The 24,810-nt window shown below is 47.8% G+C and overlaps 1 protein-coding gene across 4 annotated transcripts in view; it reads right to left on the bottom strand.

Moving 5' to 3' along the window:
• LOC124074341 (semaphorin-6D-like) overlaps positions 1–24,810 on the bottom strand; it is an 82,834-nt gene that overhangs the window by 35,085 nt on the left and 22,939 nt on the right. For 2 of the 4 annotated variants that reach the window (XM_046417176.1, XM_046417173.1), the window contains exons 3-6: positions 9,013–9,127; positions 2,348–2,570; positions 1,550–1,664; positions 1,120–1,177 (exon numbers count right to left, since the gene is read on the bottom strand). In XM_046417176.1, the coding sequence (XP_046273132.1) occupies positions 1,120–1,177; positions 1,550–1,664; positions 2,348–2,492 (318 nt within the window). In that variant the 5' untranslated portion in view covers positions 2,493–2,570; positions 9,013–9,127. Of the gene's footprint in view, positions 1–1,119; positions 1,178–1,549; positions 1,665–2,347; positions 2,571–9,012; positions 9,128–20,926; positions 21,113–24,810 lie in introns of those variants that run through there. The other 2 variants (XM_046417175.1, XM_046417174.1) reach the window with 2 other exon arrangements.

Genomic DNA, 24,810 nt, shown 5'->3' with positions numbered 1-24,810 from the left:
GAGCAGATATGCAGGAGAAATACTGATTTTGGAAAGTCTCCATGGAGGACAAGTGAGGAGAAACCTGAGCAGAACCACAGTCTGTGGGCCTCTTGGTCTGAATGTTCAACAGGTGAGAACGTCAAAGCTGGGAAGAACACGGGAACATAATTAAGCATTTTAAACATTTCCATAACGCAGGAGCAGCTCGTGATGTGGTCCTGATAACAACAATCCCAGCTCACTTCAAAGAGCTGCTGCAGGCCGTCCCACAATGCACCGGGAGGCCTATTACCGCCAGGAGCCAACCCCTAACCCCTTCCCTTTGATGGAAGAGGAGGCTCGCAGATCAAAGCCAACGCCTCCTTTGTGTCGCCTCACACACTATGAGCTGCTGCAGTTTTGTTCTGCCGCTCTGATATTCGCTGCATCTTCTGTGCAGAAAGCAAAAAGGTGTTTAGTTTAGCTGTTTAGCTGCGCTGTCAGCTGTCAGGTTTGATGCTGTGAGCAGAAGACGCTTATGTGAGGCTCCCTGATGTTGATTCAACTGCCACAAAGAAGCTCTAAAATAAACCTCACAGTGACAGAAGAGAGTCTGAGCTGATGTGGTGCGACACACAAAGAGTTTAGCGGGTTGTAACTTTATCTTTCATCTTTCCAAAACCAGAAGCACAACAACCAAAGTCTAAAAGGTAACGTCAGCATGTCTGGTTTACTGCTACCTTAAGGGGGGGCTTGTGTCCCCCTGCCCCCCCATCATGTATGCTTGCAGACCTGAAGTCCAGAGCTGGGGCTAATTTTAGCTGTTCAAGTTTCGAGACTTGTCTAACTCAGCCAACATTACACGGTGACCAGTTGGCATGACAGCAGGTAGCCGTCAAATTAACGCTGAAAACCCTTTAAAAGACTTCAAACTCTTTTAAACTGTCAGTTGGAGCTTTTAGTCAACTCAAAGACTTCATGTTAATTAGCTGATAAAATGTGCCAGCATCAGCTGTCCTTCAGCTCACCGGAACAAACACGAAGCTGCTTTGTTCCGCTTGTGTCTTCACACCTGTTTGCCGCGATGCAAACAGGTGTGTGCGTTTTCCAGAAGCAACAAAACCAAGAATAAAGTGTTCATCACAGGACTTTACTCACCAGCTGAGGTACGAAATCCTCCGAAGCCGTCGTCAGGTTCACTGCGAACACGTGGTCCCTGAAGAGTCCAGAGCACAGCAGAGTCAAACCTAACCCTAACCCTAAAGCTTTAACGTGTCCCCGTCGAGTCTGTCTGTGTTTGTAAAGCCTGAATCTGAGAGCTGATCCACATACAGAATCCAGCCTTGAGACTAAACGGACAAGGAAGTCCTGATTGTGGATTTAAAAGGAACTCGAGCATCCACAAGGAAAAAGATAAGTTAGTGTTGAAGTACCATTTGTGCTGGTATTTGTCAGGGTTTGATCCAGACTACAACAGATTAACAGAAGACTTGTGTCTGCTCTCCACGCATCATCATCAAGAAAAATGTTGTTTTGTTTTTCTGTCTAACCGCTGAATGTGTGTGTGTGTGTGTGTGTGATTGCTGACCTGGCAGCGATGTACAACATGTGGTTGATGCGCAGCAGCCTCTGGAAGTCCAGGCCCAGGCGCAGGGTGTCGTTGTCCTGAAGCAAACCTTGAAAACTGGGAAACTGATACGACTCTGCAGACAGGAAGAACAACAAGACGTAAATATGACTGAGTGAACGAATCGTGTCTACTGGGCTGAAGCTTTTCACTGCTCTTAGCCCAGGGCTAAATCAATTCTTAGAGCCTTCTTAGTCCCAGACTAAGAAGGCTTCCCACCACAATCCTAAATGGGCTTATCCCGACTTTAGCCTGAGGTGGCCCCCCTCTGGAGAAGGTCCCCCCGACTGGGTTACCCCATGAAAATCAGCTGAACGCAGACCTCGTGCAGAGTGGGACCAAAGCAAGCCTCAACTCACGTTCAGCAGACCAGACAGAAACAGGTTTTTAAAAGTCTCTTTCATGGTTTCATCGCACTCCCTTTCCTGAGTTTGGCAGGACAGGCAGAGGGCTTTTATTGTGAAGAATTAACAAAAAATGAAATGTTTTATCACTGAATTAGCCTTGTTAGCGACTATTCTTCAGCACTGCAGGGAGGAAGAGTCCAATCAGAATCAGCCACAGCGAGATGTTAGATGAGATGTTTATTCACCCGCTTAGTAATCAGGAGAGCCCAGTGAGTGGTGCCTTCGTCCAATCACACGATCAGTTTTAATACCTGAAATGACGGCTGGTGCTGAGACAAAACACCTGATGTATGAGGCTGCTCATCAACACAGTGATACGACCTCTTCAACCAATCACAGTGTGTGTACTCACGCTCTGAGCCGACCACGTTGATTGGCTCCAGGTCTTTGGGGAAGGATGTGGTCGAGGCAGACAGGAGACAGGAAGTGTGGATGAACAGCAGCAGCAGCAGCAGCAGCAGCGGCCGCCACGGTGACAACCAATGGGTCGGAGCCATTTTGAAGGAGAGAGGGGGGAGGAGAAGGGGGGAGGAGGGGGTGGCGTGTTGACGTCAGCAGGTCATGGTGGGCATCAGCTGAGAGGAAACAGAGCGAGGGAGAGAGTGTTCAGATCTTCTATCTCATCTCATTAGCCCCGTGTGAAACTGCCAGGTCACTGAACAATGTGATGTTGACCTTTGACCTTTGTAAAGATGGACGACATGAGAGTGGAGCCAAGACAACCAGAGGGCCCCTGGGGCCTCAAGTTTGTTCAAGGTTGGTTTTAATTAGCAATTTGATGCCATAAAAAGGCAATGAAATGACTGACAGGTGAACGCTGCTCCTGATTGGCTCAGACGGGTGTTTGTGGGGGTGTATGAAAACACCTTTTCATTATTGATTAGGCTGCTGATTATTGGAATGATTAATCAAATTGTTTAGTCTAAAAAATGTCAAGAAAGAAAAAAGATTCCCGAGAATCCAAAGTGACGTCCTCACATTGCTTCTCTTTCGGCTTCATGTGGCTGAAAGTCCATCGCCTGATGAAGACACGTGAACACTTCAGAATACAGGAGGACTCCTCTCTCGTATTTCCTGTTTCATGGCGTATTTTATTTATTTTATTTATTTGAGCTGTGACTCAGAGGGGGTCGCTTTCTGAAAGCAGGCAACTCCTCAGAAGACAAGCTGGACCGAGTGTCCACCAACAGACTGGTCCGAGGTGGATTCCAGTCACGTTAAACAGTCCACACATGACAGCTGCCTTCGTCCCCTCAGCGAAGACCAAACCTCCAGTGTGTCCAGCGCGAAGACGTCCAGGTGCCAATTACACTCCAGACAAGGGACACGGCTTCAGTTCAGAACGAGCCCTAAATAAAACCACTTCTTCTGCAAGACGAGCTCAGTGTGTGTGTGTGTGTGTGTGTGTGTGTGTGCGCGCGTGCGTGTGTGTGTGTGTGTGAGTACTCGTTCATTACACCAGGCCGTTTGTCTCAGCCTTGTCTCACTGAATGAGAATTGACATCAGGGCTGCTTTGGCTCCAAGCACCAAATTAATGATTTAAGGAATAAAACACACACACACGCGCACACACACACACACACTCTCTCACTCACTCACACACACACACACACACACTTGAACAAAAGAGGCTCAGAAATCGTCATTATTTGGTGGTGGAAGGTGACAGAGAAATCCTCCAGGTTTGTAAGTCTCTGCAACACTAACAGGAAGTCTGCCTCTCTGTCTGTCTGTCTGCCCGCCTACCTGTCTGCCTACCTGTCTGCCCGCCTGCCCATGATGGAGGAGAGGAGAGTGTTAACATGAGTTAGAGGCTCAGAGCTTCTGAGGAGGAGGACAAGGTAAGAAAATGGTGATGGTGGGAGGTCCGAGAGTGTGACACTCCCTTTGTTTGATTTTGTAAGTAGACCAAAGAAGAGGAGGAGGAGGAGGAGGAGGAGGAGGAGGAGGAGGAGGCCTCGCCGCCTCTGGGACCACCTCCTTCCTTTTCATTTGTCACTTGCTATGACAGAACGAGGCAGCAGAAGTGAGGAGACGACCGGGAGGAGTTGATGAAAGAGGAGATGAGAGGAGAGCGTGTCACCTTCATGCTTTCTGCTTTGTCACTGTGTGACATAACAGGGAAGGAGAGCAGGAGAGAGCCAGGGATGAAAAGAGGAGAGGAGGTAACAGGAAGCGCCGCTCTGCTGAGGATGGAAACACGATCTCTACTCTCTGCTGGCTCGCTGTCTGTTCCACAGACTCCAGATGCGTCTGACACTTTGTTTTCCCCTCAAATCGTCTTCTCAAATCGTCGCTCCGCACCAGTTTGCTTCAAAGCTCCAGGGAGGAGCAGAGGAGGAAAAACAAAGGCTTTTCTCAGATGCAAAATCCCTGTAGCCTTGATGCTAGCAGGCTACACAGCCAGAAAACAAACCAGGAACTGTAAGGAGCCAGACACAAACAGGAACAAACGCGTGTCAGCTCCTGGTGGCTAACGTTAGCTAACCGGTTGTTTTTGTGACTGTGGTGCCAAGAATATGGCAATATGGAAATGCTGGGGTTGTGTGGAAATTGATAAAGAAAAATCCCTGACTGCTTTTTCCACCTTTCAAGTCAGATTTGATTAGAAAATGTTTCAGGAGTTCAGGACTGAAGAACCGCAGTGGCACTTAGCCACAGTAGCATTTAGCCACAGTAGCAGTTAGCCACAGTAGCATTTAGCCACAGTAGCAGTTAGCCACAGTAGCAGTTAGCCACAGTAGCAGTGTGACCCGCAGGATATCACTGACTTTTCATCATCAAGTCAAATTTTAATTTGTCCAACAGTTTGGTTTGTGATCATCATTCCCATCAGCCCCAAACACAATTTGAGTTTAGTGCTAATTAGCAAGATTAACATCCCAGCACACTAAGATAGTGAACTGGGTGAACATTATACCAGCTGAACATCAGCATGTTAGCATTTAGCTGTCAGCAGGACTGGTTTAAAGACTCCACGGTGTCCTCACATGCAGCATGATTCAACATTTTAACACAAACATGACTTTGTGGTTTTACTGAATCTTACAAATCGGTTTCTCTTGATTGATTCGGCCTCAGGCTGAATCCTGTTCACCTCCTCAAACAAGTGTTGATGGGTTCTAATCAGAGGCTAACTGACTCTGCTCAGCCCACAGGAGGACTGAGTGACGGATGGATTTCATTTGGTTAGGCGACAAACTGAACGTGAAATCATGTTGTTGTTTCTCATGTTTCTCATTTGTTCTTCTGCTCACTCGTTTGCAGCTTTAATGGAAGAAAATGAGCCGATGCTGCAGTTTCCAAAGCGACTGAAAACCTCGTTTACTTTTAATGAGGAGCCAAAAATGAGAAAAGAATTTTAACCTTTAAATCTTGAAAATACACCTCGACGTTCTTGTCTCGACTCTAACGAGCTGTTTTCCCACCTCCACCCTTCGTTCTCACCTTCTAACATTTTTCACTTGTTAGTTTTCTTTGTTTCTCGATGATCTCGTCTTTGTCGAGTCCTGAAGCAGTTTGGTTTCTCGTTTCATTCAATTCATATCCGCCTCTCGAATCCAAACCCTCCCCTTTCTTATCATCTCTCGGGTTGTTTTCAAAAGTCTCTCTGGGCTTCTTCATTTCACCCACAAACATCCGAATCTATTTTTATATGTATGCACAAAACGCTCAGAAACCTAAGCAGGTAAACTGACTGTGAGACTGAACAAATCGTGGCGCTCGATGCGATCCCCGTCACTCAGCCCGTGTTCATTTAGATAATTGAAACATGTTGTTCTCCTCCTCGTCGGTGTGTGTTTTCTGCCCCCTGAACATGATCTCCCCGCCGGCGGGGACAATCTGTCATTTATACGGCGGGACTAATCCGTCACACGGGGCTCAGACAGGAAGTTCACCTGCTGAGGTTTACTCTGATTTATGTAAAAGGCTGATATTCAGATTTGAGCATAAATCTGATGTGGTTCAGCCTGTCGCCCTCCCAGCTGATGGAGAGGACGGAGTTTGATCGATGAAACATTTACTGCAGGATTAATCAATATTACACAGCTTTCTGAGGGAGTGAAGACATTCACCTGAACATGTCGACCAGCTACTGCCTGCCGTCGGTGTGGAACATCCACATAAATATGGACTTACTGCACGTCTCGGGATTTACTGAACGGCATCTCTTTGAACTTATGAAACATTTTACATCAACACAACCTTTAATCGTACTAAATTTTCTGACGCGCCTTTGACCTCTGACTGTGACGTCTGAGTCCTGGGACGACGAAGCCGAGGGAGAGGTGGGGGAAGAAGAGGACCCGTCCGTCTGCTGAGGTCTCACGTGTGCTCCCGGACGACCGCGTCGTGAGGTACAAACTGGTATTACGAGATACTTCAACAAATGTCTGTTGATAATTTTAGTTCATTTTAGTGCGTGTTGCACCTTTAATGTCTGAATGAGCGTATTTGTAGAAACGCGGCCTGATATCGGCCTTGAGAAGGCAGACGCTGTCCCCCGTCCGTCCCTCGGCCCGCCTCTGCTCAGCTTCCTGTCCTGTTAAACACTAAGTGGGCGACCTAACTCGTTCATATAACAAAGCACATCCTCCCGGCTGAAGTCCTGCTGCTGCTTTAATTTAGGTAATTGATAGAAATCAGCCGGTCGCAGCCTCTTGTTTGTGTGCCAGATAGTTTAAACCACAAATCACCGAGTGTGACGGCCCGACCGGCAGCTCGCCTCGCCGGCCCGCTGCTGTTGGATTAACTGTTATTGGGAGAACGTCGCCACGACTTTGAGGTTTTAATGAGATTGGTGTCAGAGGGGTCACCGCCGCTCGGCCGAGGTGTTTATTATGAAGGCCGATGATTGGTAACGTGATTAAGGTCGGCAGCCTGAAGGCAAATTCACCAGTTTGGGGGAGGAAGAGGAGGAGGAGGAAGAGGAGGAGGAAGAAGAGGAAGAGGAGGAAGAGGAGGTGGAGGAGGAGGAGGAGGAAGCCTCAAAACGTAATGTCACTTTTTCCTTTAATTAAATTTGATCATCTGGATGCACACGCAGCATCGATCCAATAGACACAACACTACATCACACACACACACACACACACACACCTACTGCAGCCATGTGTGTGCATTGTGTGTGTGTGTGTTGGCCTTGAGAGCCAGACTGAGAAAGTAGAATCAGTTTTCATCCTGACAGGCAATTCAACAGCTACTCCCACTGAGACTGTGTGTGTGTGAGTGTGTGTGAGTGTGTGTGTGTGAGAGAGAGAGAGAGAGAGAGAGAGAGAGAGAGTGTTTGTGTGTGTTTGTGTGAGTGCGTGAGTGTGTGTGTGAGAGTGTGAGAGAGAGAGAGAGAGAGTGTTTGTGTGTGAGTGTGTGTGTGTGTGAGTGTGTGAGAGAGTGTGTGTGTGTGTGTGTGTGTGTGTGTGTTTGTGTGTGTGTGTGAGAGAGAGAGAGAGAGAGAGTGTTTGTGTGTGTTTGTGTGAGTGCGTGAGTGTGTGTGTGAGAGTGTGAGAGAGAGAGAGAGAGAGTGTTTGTGTGTGAGTGTGTGTGTGTGTGAGTGTGTGAGAGAGTGTGTGTGTGTGTGTGTGTGTGTGTGTTTGTGTGTGTGTGTGAGAGAGAGAGAGAGAGAGAGAGTGTTTGTGTGTGTGCATGTGTGTGTGTGTGAGTGAGTGTGTGAGTGTGTGTGTGTGTGAGTGTGTGAGAGAGTGTGTGTGTGTGTGTGTGTGTGTGTGTGTGTGTGTGTGTGTGTTTGTGTGTGTGTGTGTGTGAGAGAGAGAGAGACATAGAGTGTGTGTGTGTGTGTGTCAGCCAGTGAGAATGAGAAGGAAATCAAACCTAAAGTGAAGCGTAATGAAAGGAGGCTGATGAAGAGTAACAGAAGAGCGAGTGAAAGAGGGATGAGAGGACGGACGACAGAAGTCAGAGGAGAAACCAATCAGACAGCTGAGAGAGAAAAGAGGGAACAAAAGGGACAACAGGGAGGAAGAGATGAAAACGAGGGGATGATAGAAAGGAAGAAGATGATGGAGGGAGGACTTCTCCTCTCTTATTCATCCTTTGTCAAACTATTCGTCCATCTGTCTTCGTCACTCATTCAGTCTTTCTTCTTTCTGTTTGCTGTGTGACATGTTTTCTGTCTTTCCTCTTCGTTCTTTTCACTCAGCATTTCTCTTCATTCACACTCTTCTCTTCTTTTGTTCATTCACACTCTTCTCTTCTTTTGTTCATTCACACTCTTCTCTTCTTTTGTTCATTCACACTCTTCTCTTCTTTTGTTCATTCACACTCTTCTCTTCTTTTGTTCATTCACACTCTTCTCTTCTTGCCTCTCCAGACCTTTTCCTTCCTTCCTTCCTTCATTCCTTCCTTCCACTCTTCCATCTTCTTTCTTTCCTCAGCCTCACTTCCTGGGCCCTACAACATCCCATCATCTGGTTATCATGGCAACTGCTGCACACACCGCACACACTCTCACACACACATACACACACACTCCCACACACACTCTCACACTCGCACGCTCACAATCATTCACACATACACACACACTCTCACACACACTCACACACACACACACTCATTCACACATACACACACACACACACACACACACTCTCACACACACACACTCACACTCACACACTCATTCACACACGGAGCAGATGTTTTCTCTGAGCAGCTTCTTCTTCTTCTTCTTCTCTTGTCTCTGATTCAGGTGAACTTCCTGCTGGTGTTTTTCTCGTTGTGGATCCATGAAACAGAAAATCCTCTCATTTCACGTGTGGCCTTCACTGAAACTCCAGAACGTTCAGCACCTCCAGGAGCTGAAAGGCTTTCCTCACCAACGTCAGCCTGAGCGTCTCAGATGTTTTCAGCGGCAGACGTTGGAGGCTGCTGGTCTTTCGCCACCTGCTCTCCGCCTCCAGCGTCTTCAGATCTTCTTCTGTCATCTGTCGCCTTCTCACGTCAGCACAGTTAAAATGAAACTCAGACATGAACGTATGAAGAAAAACTATACTTACAGTCTAAAAATCAGCTGTGACGGACAGGTGAGGTCCTGAAGGTACAGGAAGTGCTCACTGCGTTCCAGGAAGTAAACAGGAAGTGAGGAGGTGGGGGTGGACCCCCTCAGACATCCTGGAGAAACACAAAAAGAAGATAAAGCTTAGCGTGAAACTCGCGCATTTTGAGCCGCAGTCAGTGAAACGTGTTCATCTTTGTCTTTTGAACTGCTTTCAACGCTTCGTTTTCGCACCCTGAAGGTGACATTTAAACGCACCGCCGTCCACACGAAGCTTTTCTTGTGGCGTAGCAGGAGCGAATGCGATACGAGTGTAAAGAGTGAGAGAGTGGAGGAGGTGCGTTTGTGTCCACTCCGACATTTTAACTTCATCCGTCAGTTCACTTCTCTTATGTAAGCAAACGTATTTTAACCTGAAAGCAACCAAACTGCGACTGACCGACTGATGCTGTCGTCCGTGTCTGAAACTCACATCACGGATGGTCATCCTGTCCCAACCAGAACATCTCTGAGTCAGAATCAAAACGTACTGAGGCACAAAGCAATAAAAGTACACAGATGTGTATTTAATTGTTTTTCATAAAGAACACAATCTGGTCACATCTGGACAAACCGAAGACACAGTCTAAGCTCTTTGAATCAGTTATATTTTCCATTAATTTTAACTTCTTCAGATCAACATGAACCTGTTTTCCAAACAATAATTGTGCCCATATGCACCAAACTTATCTTGTTGGTTCAAGCTTTGTTAAGTAAATAATTCAATAAATTATTTTAATAAAATTGGAACAAACTGAAAGAATAAACCAGGCTGCATCTTAATCGCACAGATTAAGTGGATCCTAACGTGTTGAACAAAGACACACTTGTTGTTGCTGGAGGAGCTAATTGGATCTCGTCGCCCGGAGGTTTGGAGCTCGGGTCTCTGGAGGGTTCAGATCCGGTCTGACGGCAGACGTTCAGATGCGGTGAAATCCCGTCAGCTGTTCTGCTGGCCCGAAGCCGATCTGTGCGGCTGATTTCATTCACGAAGAAGCTTCTGAGCCAAGATGGAGCTCCGAACACACGAACATTACATTAACATGCAGAGAGATCTTCAATTAGTGAGAACAATTGGGACTTTAAAGAGGACGAAGCAGGGAGGCTTCTCTCCGCGCTGTTTGTCTGCACCCGCTCGGATAAAATCCTCCCCTTAATGACGCCAAACCGGCCGGGCTTGTTAGTGAGGCGGCCGCAGGGCGTTTTGCATGAGCTAACCTTTCCCATCGCTAATGGCAGCCCATTACGACAAGCAACGTCCAATTAGAGGCGACCTGCCTTAACAAGGTCAAACAGCTGAGGATCACGGAAGACTGCAGAGCAGCACCGACGAGGAGGAGGAGGAGGAGGAGGAGGAGGAGGAGGAGGCGCTGAGGAGCATGAAGGACGATCCTGTCCAGACCTGACCAGGAACCAAAACTTCACTTTTAAACAAAGACAATGAATCCATCGGTCAAAACAAACAAACAAACTCTTTCAGAAAACTCCTGAATTCTTTCAAATTGATTTAGAGAAACTTTTGTCCTGATAGAAGTGAAACTTCAAATAAATTAGAAATGTTTTCTAATTACACTAACAGAGTGACACTGAACATCGTAGACACGCAAATGTATACAGTGTGATTTTAATGAGGGCCAATGGGCTTGGAGCTGAGATCCACACGCAGGAAGTCCAACAGACGAGCCGACGGCTTGTTGGTTTCAGTCTGCACACTTTGTTGATGGTCAAAAAGTATAAAATAACACGAGACAGTCACTAACTTCTCTTCAGCCAAAGATAATCTACAAGCTAAAGAACCGTCACTCTGTTTTCTGACAACGATCAGCTGGTCTGGAGTCAGAAGCTCACAGAACCAAAGCTGACTGACTTGAGGACCTCCAGAGTCTCAGTGTGTCAGACACATTTTTACCTTCCTGTAACTTACTGCTCAGCCGGCAGGTTGTGATTTCAGCTTTCAGTTCTGGTTGTTTCTGCAGATGAAAACCGATGACGGATTCCAAAGAATTCAAGTTGATAAAAGATTCCACTTCAGCTTCTCTGAATTCAATCTGAGAACTTTATTCTCGTCAAACTGTCACTTTTTTACTTTAACGTGTCTTAAAAAGGAACATCTTCACTTGTGAAACATGAAACATGCGTACGCCTCACAGGAAGCGAGAAGCCGTCCAATCGGCTGCCTGCCTGCAGTCTGACAGCCGAGGTTTTTCTTCTGACGCCTCCTTCAGCTGCTCCTCTTCTCCTCCTCTTCTCCTCCGTTCCCCTCTCTGCACTGCCGCTTTACGTAATCTCTGAGAATCCAAACAGCCTAAAAGCTTTATTGGCAGGAACAGAGCGTTTGTGCTGCCAGAGACTTCACAAGAACGCGTTACGTGACAAATAATATCCATCAAAGACTGAAATAAAAAAGTGAAAGAAGTGAACAAAGTGGAGTCAGAGTGAGACATCCACAAACACGTTCACCCATCTGCTGCTGAGACGCACCTGAAACACCTGATCATCTGTTCGCTCCAAATCAAACACACGTTGAGAAATGATGATGATGTTTCCTGACAAGAGACAAATACGATAAACAAATCACCAAAACCGCCGTGGAATTAAAAAGCCCCAAAAACCAAAGTCGATCAGATCCGGACCCAAAGGTCTCCACGGGGTCTGTAGAAGCGGTCGGTAAATCAACGCGCATTCACTCTTTCTTCATGTCACAATATGATCCTTTATTTCTTCTTAATAATCAGCAAAATAAATCAGAACTCATAATAAACAGAAAACTCGCTTCATTGCGAAATGCGGTTGAAAAATTGTTTGCCCTTCCGTCTTCTAGCCAAAACCCCACACCTGTCCTCAGGTGACGTCTATATACAAAGTTGACGCCCTGCTGACATCATCATTGCATTTCTGTCATATCACGTCAACATAACCAACAGTATATCATCATCACCATCATTATTATAATAAACATGATACGGTATAAATAAAACACAAAGCAGTGTATTGGCTTCAACAGGGTCGACAAGGTCCGAACGCTGACCTGACCGAACTGGACTTCGGTGGATCCCAGAGTCCACAACACAGACAGCTTCGGTTTATAACGAGCAGAAGAGCAGAAGTTGAAATGATCAGATGATTTTTCTGCCGATGCACTAATCGATTATTGATGAACTGTTTCCAGCGTGTCCCACAGTGAGGCCGATCTGAGATTAAAGGAGCATTACACAATATCAGGCCAATCAGAACACGCTGCTCCTCCTCGGTGTCGGTCCATTCAGTAAACCATCGATCAGAGTGTGCCATGTGACCTGCGGTAAGCTGCTGTCCGTCCCCTGAACACGTAAGACTTCCTGTCTTCCTGTCCCCATTGCAACATGAGGGCCAGTTAACGAGCTGAGCCCTCGTTAGGCCTTGAATGGTAATCTTCCTCCTCCTCCTCCTCATGTGTCCAGTGTTAATGAAGAGTCAGGTGGATCTTGAACCTCACACTCGTCCTCTCCTCCACCTTCACGTCTCTTCCTGCACATGAAGCGTCAACAGCTGAAGAAGACACGTCTTCTCGCAGCTCAAACTCAAACACAAGCTGACAGAATTTCACTGTGGTGGAAGAACGAACGGTGGGACATCTTCCTTTATGTCTCCTTCACTGTCCTCTGTCTCTTCTTTATTCCCTCCTCAGCTCCTTCCTGTTTTCTTTTCAGTTCATCACGTCTTCCTGTTTACGTCCATCTTTTAATCAATCCAATTTCATCTCCTTCTCTCTTTTTCATTACTTTAAACTCCTCCTCATCTTCATTTTGTCTCGGTCCGTCCATCGATCTCCGTCTCATTAAAGCAGCCTGCTAATGAACATCGTCTGTCCCCCATCTGTCTTCATCACATCGTCCCTCCTAAACGTCTTTGTCTCCTTGTCTTTCCTTATCAGCAGTCAAAAACTCTTTCAGTTGTTAGATGTGGACTTCATTAGATGCAGAAAGGACACAACAACACACAAAAGCGGCCGGTGGATCAGTTTCACCAAATCTTCCACTGAATGCTGCCAGATTCTCACCACAACACAAACCCGATCTTCACATCGTCATCGTCTCCTCTTTAGCAGACGGCAAAGTGTGATGCTTTTCAGATCTCCTTCAGTCTTGATTTTGTCTTTTCTCTGTTATTGTAGAGTAAGAAAAGATCTGACAGCCTCTTGATGTCTCAGCATCAGAGCGTCGGCGTCAGCCTGTCAGGCGAAGGAACATCTTCATCAAAGAACAGCAGCATCGAAAATCACAGGAGAATCATGGACTCGGCTCAGAAGGAAAAGAAAGAAAATCGTCTTCCTCGTCAGAAACAGGACACCGTTTCATCTTCCGTTCTCTCTCCTCTTTGTCTCACGCTGTGCTGAGCTCACTTCACTCCTGACCCATCACACACTCACTGTAATAATTATTATATTATTGTTATTATTATCTCGTCATTTTCCATCTGACACATCCAGTCAGAGACGAACCTCTGAGGGTCAAAACATCCGGCGAGAGGTTTGTGCTTCTGCTGTACGTTAACTCACCGTTCAAATGTCTCTTCATTATTCTCAACATCTCAACAGGGATCAAGGGTCTTTAGTAAGTCATTAGTTATTCATCAACCCGGACCCTGACGCTGACCCTGACCCAGACCCTGACCCTGACCCTGACCCTGACCCAGACCCTGACCCTGACCCTGACCCTGACCCAGAACCAGACCTCTGCAGGTCGACCAATCGAGCTTCCAGGACATTACAGAGAGCTCTGTTGTAAACATGCTAACACTGGCTCAGTTTGATGCTTGGGAATGAAATGATGTTCACCATCTGAAGGCAAACGCAGGTGTGAGTTGACACCAATTAAGCGAGCAATTAACTCCAACACGGAGGAGCCAACAGAGAGTATGTGATGTCTCCGTTTGGGTAATAAACTGATAATGAGCAGAGCAATTAAAGTTAAACGAAGAAGCTCGAACCAACACAGGAAGTGGATTGTTGAACTAATCTGTTGGTTTGGAGTGCAGCACGGACAGAATCAGAGGGAGGAGGGCAGCAAAACAAGCAGAAAACTTCAGGTTTGTCGAGGGTCGGAGAGTTCACAGAGGAAGAAAAGTATTGCAAGCAACCAACAACAACATGAGCTTAATTGGTGCTTTCCCCTGCTGCCTGCAGGTCAAAGGTCCAAACAGAGTCACAAACACACCGCCGGACTCAAACCAGGCCGCCTCTCCTCCCTGTAGCGTCGGGTCAAGGGTTCCAGGTCAAAGGGGTCACCTGATTCCCAACACGGCGGCTTACTGCCCAGCAACGTGATTGGACGGCAGGCTCCGACAGTGCTGTGCTGTGATTGGTGAAGGGGGTAAAGGAGCCGGGACCCGGTCTGAACTCCGGGTGACTGACAGATGGTCTGGAGGGGACAACATGATGAGTTACTGTGTTACTGCGAGGCGACGCCTCTGCCCCGTCCAGCAGGTTGCTGTCCTCACATGTTTGGTAGATTCAGAGACTTTCACATCAAGTCCAGGCAGTTTGAAAAGAGAGTCTGACTGCGTGAACAAACCTGTGAAATCCTCAAACCTCCTCCTGGAAACGTCCTGACAGCCACACCTGAATCTGGACTGTGCTTTTCGAGGTGCATTCAAAAACCTGACAGATCTGTGTGGTGCGCTAACTTCAAGTGGTTACAACAAAGATGTGAGCGAGCTGAACGTTGCCACAGAATCATGTTTGTTTTGGACACGAAGATGACGAGTTTTGCTGTTTGGTTTCACTGACACGTCTCTGCGGCTGCAGTAAATAATAACAGTGACGAAGCGCGAACAGCTCGGCCTGCAGCGGGTTTTAAATCTCCACTAAAGCCTCTGAGCTGATCTGCTTCCAGCAGGACCGAAAGGCAGCAGCCGAGCGTCTTCTCCATCTGTCGCTCGTTCGGCTGACCGACTCTGATGTGTCGCCGGGGAAACGACGCGACCTGCGTGAGACCAGTCAGCCAAAAAGCCAAACCAGCGGCCTGCGTACGAAAGCCCATCTGGTCAGAGTGAGTGTTTGGGGACATACCGGGACTCAGAGCGTCACAGCTGGACCTCACACAGCGTTACGTTTATAATGAACATCATATCACACAAACATGGAGGAAGTTTGCAAGGCTTTGGAAACTTGAGGAAACACCGTCAGGTCGAGGCTGGTCCACTTCCCTCTGCTGGCCTGTGAGCTCAGCTATCAGCAACCAGTCAGGCTGATCTCACCAAGTGAACAACACGTCAGCAATGCAATGTGGGTAATTTGAACCCAAACCTGATCTTTTCCTCAATGTAACCAAGAGGTTCTGATGCCTTAACAGATCCAGTGCTGAACCTGAACTGAACCAGACTGAACCATGACAAAGCAGCAGGTTAATCGATTAACCGTGACGACAATCTGTATAAACTGCCACTGATGCCTGGCTGACGTGATGTCACAGCGTACTCAGGTGTGTTGGTGCACGCCGACATCACTGCGTGGTCACAGCAGGAGGACAGGAGGTGGCGTCGGACTGCATGTTGCAGAGCTCTGACTGGTTTTAGAGGTCTGTGTGTGTGTGTGTGTGTGTGTGTGTGTGTGTGTGTGTGTGTGCGTGTTCTTCTTCTGTGTGTTCAAAATGTAGATTTTTAAGTTAAAGGTTCCTACTGAGGATGTAAACGTTAAAAACAGCCCACAGCTGCTGCTTCCATCACACAAACAGGAGCAAATCCAGCACTTGTCTGTCAGCACACGATGAAATCTTGTGACTTTGCAGTTAAAATATTCCAACTGAAAACATCAGCCTAATGCAGAAGTTTAATCTGGTCATTTCACAACTTTACTTTTTGCTCAAACTGCTTGAACTTCATTCTAAAACATTCACTTTGCTTGTGAAACTATTTGGCAAAACCTTTGGAACATTTTGACTTATGTCTTCACTTTGACTTTATGCCTTTAAAAATCTTCTTTTATTTTACATTTATTCTTCTCACAGTGAGTTTTGGTACTTGACTAAAACAACAAAACAAAAAACTAATCTCAGTTAAAACTGGTCTGAAGCTCCAGAAGGAGGAAAAGAAGACTCTTACTGTTCTGACCCTTCACACACACACACACACACACACACACATCCCTCTTTAACTCCTTGGATGCAGGTTTCCATGGAGACGTGTCTCACCTCCTTCCCTCTAGCCAATTACATGTCTCCAGGAAGTTCAAAGACGACCAATGGCTGTGCAGGGAGTTATTTTTAACCTCCATACGAGCGCGACGGACGGGTGGGGACTACAGCAGGCCGACGGGGGAGCAGGCTGGAGGAAGTTTCAGCTTTTCAGTACAAACAACACGGCTAACATTTCCTCTTCTTCATCATCGTCTTCCTCTGCTCTCAGTGTAAACAGACCACACTGATGATGACATCACTCATCAGGCTCTGTGACATCACGTTTCAGCTGTCAGAGAGACTTTGTTCCACATCACAACACGGTTGAGCAGATCTGCTTCAACACGTTTCTGTTCCTGGGGCCAAAACCTGATCTATCTGTTTGTCCTGAGGGTGGCGCTAGAGGTCAGCGGGCAGCTAAGCTAAGTTAGCAAGTGTTTGTTTGCACTGCAGCTTTTTAACAGCAGGTGGAGACAGAAAGCAGAAGCACATCTTTCACCTCCTCATGAAGAGAAAAATAAAATTAAAAAACGCAAAATGTCCTCAGCATCTAAAACAAAATGCTAACATTCCTGAGGTTTAGTGCGTATAAAGTTTAGCCTGTTCACCATCTTGGTTTAGCATGTTAGCACGCCAACGTTTGCTAATAACTGGCAGTGAACACAAAGTCCGGCTGAGGCTGAAGTTAATGCCATCAGTTCTGCAGGTGTTTGGTCATAAACATGACAATGTTGACCAGATGATGGCGCCAGAGGACACGTCAGGGGACAATCAAAGTCATGACAGTTCACTGCACATGTATGAACCACATTTCATCACAATCCAGGGAACAGCTGAAGAGATGCCGGAGCGATGAGCAGACGAGTCATCACGCTGACTCGAAATCACAACTTTTGAAACTCACTCAGAAAAGATGAAAAGAGAAAAGTAATAACAGGCTTAAGACGTGTGAGTGTCCCACTTGATAACGCAGTGAAACAGCAGGCGGACGTGGAGGTGAAACCAGTGATTTTGTCAGCCTGCAGTGAAACACTTGGTGATGGCAGCTCAGGTCTTTCTGCTGGCCTACACTCAGCCTGCTTGTATCCCATCATCTTAAATAAGGGCCTGACAGCAGGACCGGGTGATTTTCACAGCTCTGAAGAGGCCAGTTTTCCCCCGCTGGCCGTCCTGTGGCTTTTACTTCAGTGGTCGAAGGTGGAAACCTGATGGAAAACATAAATCCTCCAAACTCTGTCCTGTTTTAAGATGATTCACTGACAGTCAAACTCAATCAGATCAGTCGCATCAATAAGATGGAATCTGCAGGCTGACAGCTTCGTGTCCAGAAGTTAAAGACACAAATGGCGCCAACATTAACGAACACAACAGAGTGCTGTAAACACACCCAAACTACTGGTCTGCTCAAGGGACAAAAAGTCTTTCCGGCAGAAGAGGCAGGAGGTCTGTTCGCTGTCTGTTGCTCAGGTGCACTCAGCCTGGACGCAGGGCAAACTAAATCCTGATCTAAACGAAACCACACCTACTGAAATCTGGGCTTAAGTCAGGCTCAACTCAAAAGTCAGACTAGTCCAACCCAGGATAAACTCCAGTTAAAAAACACCAACTAAACCCGTCTACACAACAGACAGAAAGAGCACACAGCCAGTAAAAACATCAAGCTGGACAAACAAATCAACTAAACTAAACTGACCTGAGAACAGCTTTCGCTGTGTGCACTCTGTGTTCACTCTGGTGAGTTTTAACGTGATAAATTATCTGCATTTTATTTTTAGGAATTCAGTTTTCCGGACAAAAACACTCATTCATAGCTGGCTGTTTTTTCTGTAAACTGTTTCTCAAAGTGCACATTTATTTTCATCTCATCTATTTTAACCACCCACTACTTAATACTGAGCTGAACCTGAGCTGAACCTGAACTAAACCTGAGATGAACCTGAACTAAACACGAGCTGAACTCAGGTTCAGTTCGGCCAACAGGAATCTGATACTGAGACAATCAAAATAATCAGACATCAAGAAAAACTGGACAACATGATCTGTGATGTTGACAGTCGCCACTGTGTGCTAATAACACTCACACACACACACACACACACACACACACTCGCACTCACACACACACTCACACTCACACTCACACACACACATATTCAGCTGATCTGTCTTTGTTAGTGCTGCTGTTGCCTCTGCTTGTTAGCCTGAGAGCCAGCAGGAAATGTCACCCTGAAGAGTGTGTGTGTGTGTGTGAGTGTGAGTGAGTGAGTATGAGAGTGTGTGTATGAGTGTGTGTGTGTGTGTGCGTGTGTGTGCGTGTGTGTTGACCACAGTGTGACTCACTCAGCTGTTTGGAGAAAATGAGTTTTTGCTCATTTTGAGAAGATTTATTGTGTTTTCAAAAGCTTCTCTAAATGTTGCTCAAATATTTTTCTTGCCGTCGACTCGCAGCCTTTTCAGTCACACAAAAGTCGAGAGGACAGAGAACTGCAGTCGCTGATTACAACTCATCTCCTCCTTTCAGACCAATTCATCAGATGCCTTCAGACCATCAAAGCGATTCATCGTCTCAGATGGCCAACAGAAGCGCGTCTTGTTGTAATCCCCTCGATAAAAGAGTCTGGACTGCGGCGGACCAGGGGACACAGTCCGGACTGGCTGCTTCTTCTCCAGCTCAGCCAGCTGCTGGTCTCTGTGGTCTCAGCGGTGACGGTAAAGACCGAGGACTCAGGCTCTGACGTGCCGTCCAGTCAGCTTTGGTTAAAGGTCTACCGTCACAGTGAAGCTCTTCCAACCTCTCTGCCGTGTCCACCAGCTGGACACCGACCGGCTCTGTCGTCTCACCTGGCAGAGTGTTCAGGAGACTTGGATTACGCAGGTCGTCCTGTATGGAGACATTTTGTATACGTGTTTGCATTTATATCAGGTTTTTATGTTTTAAAACTAGTCAATGCTGTCCTGCTGTGAAGCTCCAGAAACGTCTTGTGGATGAAGAAGCTTCGCTGACTTTCCATCAGCCTGCGACTGAGGAGATAACGACTGAATTTACAATTTTGGCTGAACTGTTCCTTTAGAAGGTTGCTGAGATCCACATGACCAAGGCCAGACCAGGGACAGCAAACAGCCCAAACCAGCAGCAGGTACAGTCCTGACCACCTGCTTCTACCTGATCACTGCTCCACCTCCATCAGCCTCCTCCGCTGCACCACAGAACAGTGTGATCAGCCTGCCGAGCATGCTGGGATATGGTGGCTGCCATGGCAACCACAGGACAGAAGGAAAGTATTGGGAGGGGGGGCTGAAGAAAGAAGAAGGGAGGGAGCAGTGATGGAGGTGAAACGGCTGGATGGAGGGATGGAGAACAAAGGATGAAGGGATGAGACAGAGATGAGACGGAGACACTCAGTCTAAACCTGCAGGAATCAGATTTACGAGATCTGACGACACAGCAGGACACACACACACACACACACACACACACACACACACACACACACACACACACTCCCTCCCGTTGGTTAATCCGCTCCCGGCCTCCCCTCTCTGGGATTAGAGCTCTGCAGGAGGCCTGGTGCAGATCACGAGGAGGTCTCAGAGTGAGCCGCAGGTTTCTGATCGGGTTTACCGACTCAGTTTTAACTGATCAGTACAATCGAGGAATCATTTATGATATAAACTCCGTCGAGCACTGCAGGGGCCTAAAACTGAGAGCCCAAACTCCACCTGGGCTGCCACCAACACCACATCTGAAGCTCCACGTCATCCCCCGCTGACCGATGACTCGCCATGTCAGACCTCCCCCCTCCCAGCCGGCACTGCAGATCCAACCATCAGGCTTGGTCGCAGAACCCACGCTGAGAACCACGGAACAGAGACAGCTTGTCCGCATGTCAGCCACATTCTTCAGCTGATGAACAACGCCACCTGAAGTCTTGTCCTGAGTGGACCGGAGTCCTTCAGCAACCAAGTCCAAAAGTTTAATGTCTAACTGCTTAAACTCTGCAGATCGTTTCCCTCTGGAGGTGTGAAGATAAGAGAAAAATCTCGTCGCGTCAGGATCAATCAAGGCTGACGAGGACGGAGAAAACGGCAAAGACTGGCAGCAGAGTGAGAGGCAGAGAGGCAGTTTGGTGGAACAGCTGATAGTCACCACTCAAACACTCTTTTTGTCTCTGGCTCTCTGTCCCCTCGGTGCCCGAGGCGAGGACGCAGTAAAGCCTCCCACCTGTGTGTGCTGTCTGCTGGCTCGCTCTTCTGGGTTGCGTTCAGACGAGTTAACCTGGGAGTTTATCCACCCCGGCTCCGGTGCAGCTCACCATCTGGCAGATTAGCTGCTGAAACTCGGCGAAGTGAAGTTAAGCGGTGCTGGCAGCCTCCCTGCTGTCAAAGACGGACAAGTTTTTCATTTGCTCCCAAAAACCGATTTGCTTTGAGATGGTATCATCACGTCAAAAGCTGCAGCTGAACACACACATCCACGCAACGTCCTACACCACAGCTTTCACTACTTTGGAGGGAGGAGGAGAAGGAACAGGGATGAAGAGCACGGAGGAAGAGGAGCAGAAAGCAGACTCACGTGAGAACATTAAAGGAGCAGTTTGCAGATTTTTCCCCTTAAACAAAGTAAACTCAGCTGCATTCACTTTAAACTGCTCGGCGGCCTCAGAAAGTGTGTCAGCTGACCAGCAGCCAATCAGGCGTCACAATGTGTGTGCGATGACTCACCAGACCTCCATGAGTGACTGAGCCCTCAGAGTCCTGCACCTGAACAGCTTCACTTTGTGGACCATTTGTGTCTGTGCTGCACCCGCTGACGTCCACCACATCAACCGAGTCCAGGTCCACGCCGTCCACCATGTGAACCGCGTCCACAACATCCGCCACGTCCACCGAGTCCAAGCCCATCCCGTCCACCACGTCCACCACGTCCACCATGTGAACCGCGTCCACGACATCCGCCACGTCCACCGAGTCCAAGCCCATCCCGTCCACCACGTCCACCACGTCCACCATGTGAACCGCGTCCACGACATCCGCCACGTCCACCTAGTCCAAGTCCATCCCGTTCACTTTCAGCTCGCTCCTCTTCACTTTACTCCACAGAGAAGCTGATTGTGTTGTCATTTTTCAGAATGACTCAGTTTAATGAAAACAAAACACGTCTCTGAAGCAGAAAGAGAAAATAACCTGAAGGATGTTTGGTTTGTCTCTCACAGCAGAAACACAGGAAGAAGTTTCCTGTGTGTGTGTGTGTGTGTGTGTGTGTGTGTGTGTCAAATTAATCCTCCCTCCAGCCGCCAAATTAGATAAGCACCAATCAGATCTACCCACAATCCCCCACGGCTGCTCCTGATTAATGCTGGGTAAATGAAGGACAGAAAGTCAACACACACACTTTTGATCAGGTGCGTGTGTGTGTGTGTGTGTGTGTAAATCTAATCGGTTTGCATGGCTGCAGGCCGACTTCATCCTGTCGGAGACAAACTTTTGTTTAAAAGCAGAACGTCCCGCAGTCGTCCCAGTGAAGACGTTTGTCCTCGTGTGATTTATGAACTGATTCTGTTAAAGTCTGAATACAAACGCTGAAGGATCCGAGCTTCTTCTTCTCTGGTTTTGATTTTGATCGTTGCTTTAATCCGTCACTGCAGACGCCAACGATGATGGAGGACACTGGCCCATTAAAGGACGTCCTGCTTCTCAAACGAGTTCAGGTTCTCATGAAGGTCCTTCCAGACCAGCTCACCCAGAAGACCAAACTTCATGAGAAAACTTCTGTCAAACTCACACGACCTGAGAAACAAACTGATGTTCCCAGAAGGAGGATTATTTTAAGGATTAATTTTAATTAATTTTATTTATATAGCTAATTATTTGTTCTTTCCCGTGTGTGATGACACATTTACTGGTTTTGTTTAAGGTCTTCTGTCATTGTGTGATTTCTGCTGAGTCTGCTGTAGTCCAGCTGCAGCTCGTAACGTCCCGGTTTGTGGACTGGATGAAGTCCGCGTGTCTGGACTACACTTTAATCACAGTTCCACCGCTGACACCAGCTCACACTAACAGAAAACAGCTGGAACGAACAGGTCCAGCCCCGAAAACCCTACATTTCCCATAATGCAGCGGGACAGCTTAAAGCCCAACAGCCACGTCTTTCAGCACCAGTTTGTACCAAAGACTTCAGGAAACGCTGATGAGCTTCCTCTTCATCACTTGTCTGAATGAGCGTCGACTTGGACCAATAAAAGGGCTAGTCCTTCTGTCCAATCAGAATAAAGACATAAAAGTGGCCCCGGTCAGTGTTGGATTTTCCAAATTCGTTTTGTCCTTTATGGGGGTCTTAACTTTACTCCCCAAAAAAGGCACAAAGTTTAACCATTTCAGGAGCCCCTCAAAGATCCTGAACTTCAGACACACACATGTTGGATTAGGAAGCAGAAACAGCTGATCCCAGGGCGCCTGAGGACAGACATCCTGAGCCCATCGCCTCACCGGCGAAATGTCAGAGCGCAGCAGGCAGCCTGAACAGAAGGAGGAAACAAAGCCGTGCGGAGTGGAGCGTCGTGGCGCTTGACCGGCAGCCTCTTCATCCCGTCACTCTTTCACTTTGCTGTAAATGTCATCGGGATTTTCCATCTGCCGCCATGCTCGGCGGCCCAAACAACGACGCTCAGCTGAACTTTCAGGTCTTTCGGGTGCGGATCAGAACCTGGAGACTCTTCGGTCCTCAACAGGAGAAACGAGTTCGTTGCTTTGAAGATAACAGCGACACACACAGCCGACAGCGACGTGTGTATGAATTATTGATTCGAGGCCTGAGGGTGATTCACTATGAATAACAGAATAACGGCGCAGCCCGGTGTTTGCCCGTCTCAGCCTGCAGCCCGGGGCCAAACTCGAAGGCCTGCTAACCGCTGACGCTAACGAAGGCCAAACGGGTGGACTGGTCTCTTCAGTTCTGCTGCAGCTCAGGTTCTTCCACACACAAAGTGAACCTGAAGGAGGTTTTGAAACTCAGTCTTTACATTTTGGACTTGACGTGAGGCAGACGTCAGAGAAGCCGCCAACCAGGCTCGCTGGCCTGCTGGCTGTGACCTCAGATCGTCGGGCTCAGAATGTCTTCGTGCAGATGGTGCAAATCGTCTGTGCTGCCGTCTGTGCTGATCGTGTGTGAAGCCTCCATGTCGTCCTCCATGCTGCGGCAGCATCCACATCTGAAGCTCTGTAGTCCACCGCAGGCCGGCTGGTCTGGATGATCCTGAAGATCTGTCAGTCACTGCAGGTACGAGGTGAACTGAAACCGAGCCAAACAACCGCGAGGAGGAGATTCTGCTTTAGTTATTCTGACAAATACTCTGGATTTGTTCCAAATTTGATTTTACTTTTTCCTAACAATCTCAGAAAAGGTCTTGAAAAGGTTAAACAGCTGATCCCGACAGAAACGTGAATGTTTGGATCCTAAAGACAGAAATTTCCTCCAGCAAACACGTTGACTTTGAGAGGAAAAATGTCACAGTTAAGTGTTTTGTTTAGACCCCAGAGACTCAGAGAGAAAGTGTGTGTGTGTGTGTGTGTGTGTGTGTGCGTGACTGTGTGTGTGTGTGTGTGTGTGTGTGTGTGTGTGCGCGTGTGTGAGTGAGTGTGTGTGTGTGTGTGTGTGTGTGTGTGTGTGTGTGTGCGCGTGTGTGAGTGAGTGTGTGTGTGTGTGTGTGTGTGTGTGCGTGTGTGAGTGAGTGTGTGTGTGTGTGTGTGTGTGCGCGTGTGTGAATGAGTGTGTGTGTGTGTGTGTGTGCGCGTGTGTGAGTGAGTGTGTGTGTGTGTGTGTGTGCCTCATCTGCCTCATCTGTCCAACACTTGAATCAACAGGAAGACAAACAAAAATTAATGAGAGTTAATGACAGCACACAGTGACTCAGCGCTAACAGCAGGTCACATGACCATGGCCACCTAGCAACCATCCAGCAGCTCCATAGCAACCGGTGACAAACACCTGAGAGCCAAAAGCAACAAGAGGACAGGAAAAGAAAAGAGGTGAAAAATGAGGACAAGAAGGAGGCCAAGGAGTAAGAGAAGGAGGGGAGGAAGGACGGGAGAAGGACGGGAGGAGAGAGGGAGGAGGGAAGGAGGAGGAGAGCGGGAGGAGAGGAGGAGGAGGAGGAGAGGAGAGAGGGAGGAGAGCAGAAGGAGGAGGAGAGAGGGAGGAGAGGAGGAGGAGGTGAGGAGAGAGGGAGGAGAGCAGAAGGAGGAGGAGAGCGGGAGGAGAGGAGAAGGAGGAGGAGAGGAGAGAGGGAGGAAGAGGAGGAGGAGAGGAGAGAGGGAGGAAGAGGAGGAGGAGAGGAGAGAGGGAGGAAGAGGAGGAGGAGAGCAGTGATGAAACCATGAGGAGGAGAGGAGGAAAACGAGAGCGAAGCAGGCGAGCAGGGAGGACAGAAACGAAAGAGCCTCACTGCTGTGAGGACTGTGGGCTGGAGGACGTGGGACACACATCGAGACGTCTCACAGTCCTCTGAGTCCACATGAGCAAACATCAAACTTTGAAAGCCCAACTTCAAAACTTCCTGTCGCCGTTAACTGAGCCTCACCTGCCCTGAACTGCCACTGTGTGTGTGTGT

Source organism: Scatophagus argus, chromosome 17 (genome assembly GCF_020382885.2).
Source record: "Scatophagus argus isolate fScaArg1 chromosome 17, fScaArg1.pri, whole genome shotgun sequence".
Lineage (NCBI taxonomy): Eukaryota > Metazoa > Chordata > Actinopteri > Scatophagidae > Scatophagus > Scatophagus argus.
The sequence above is the reverse complement of the archived record's forward strand: the minus strand, read 5'-3'. Positions and strand labels throughout refer to the sequence as shown.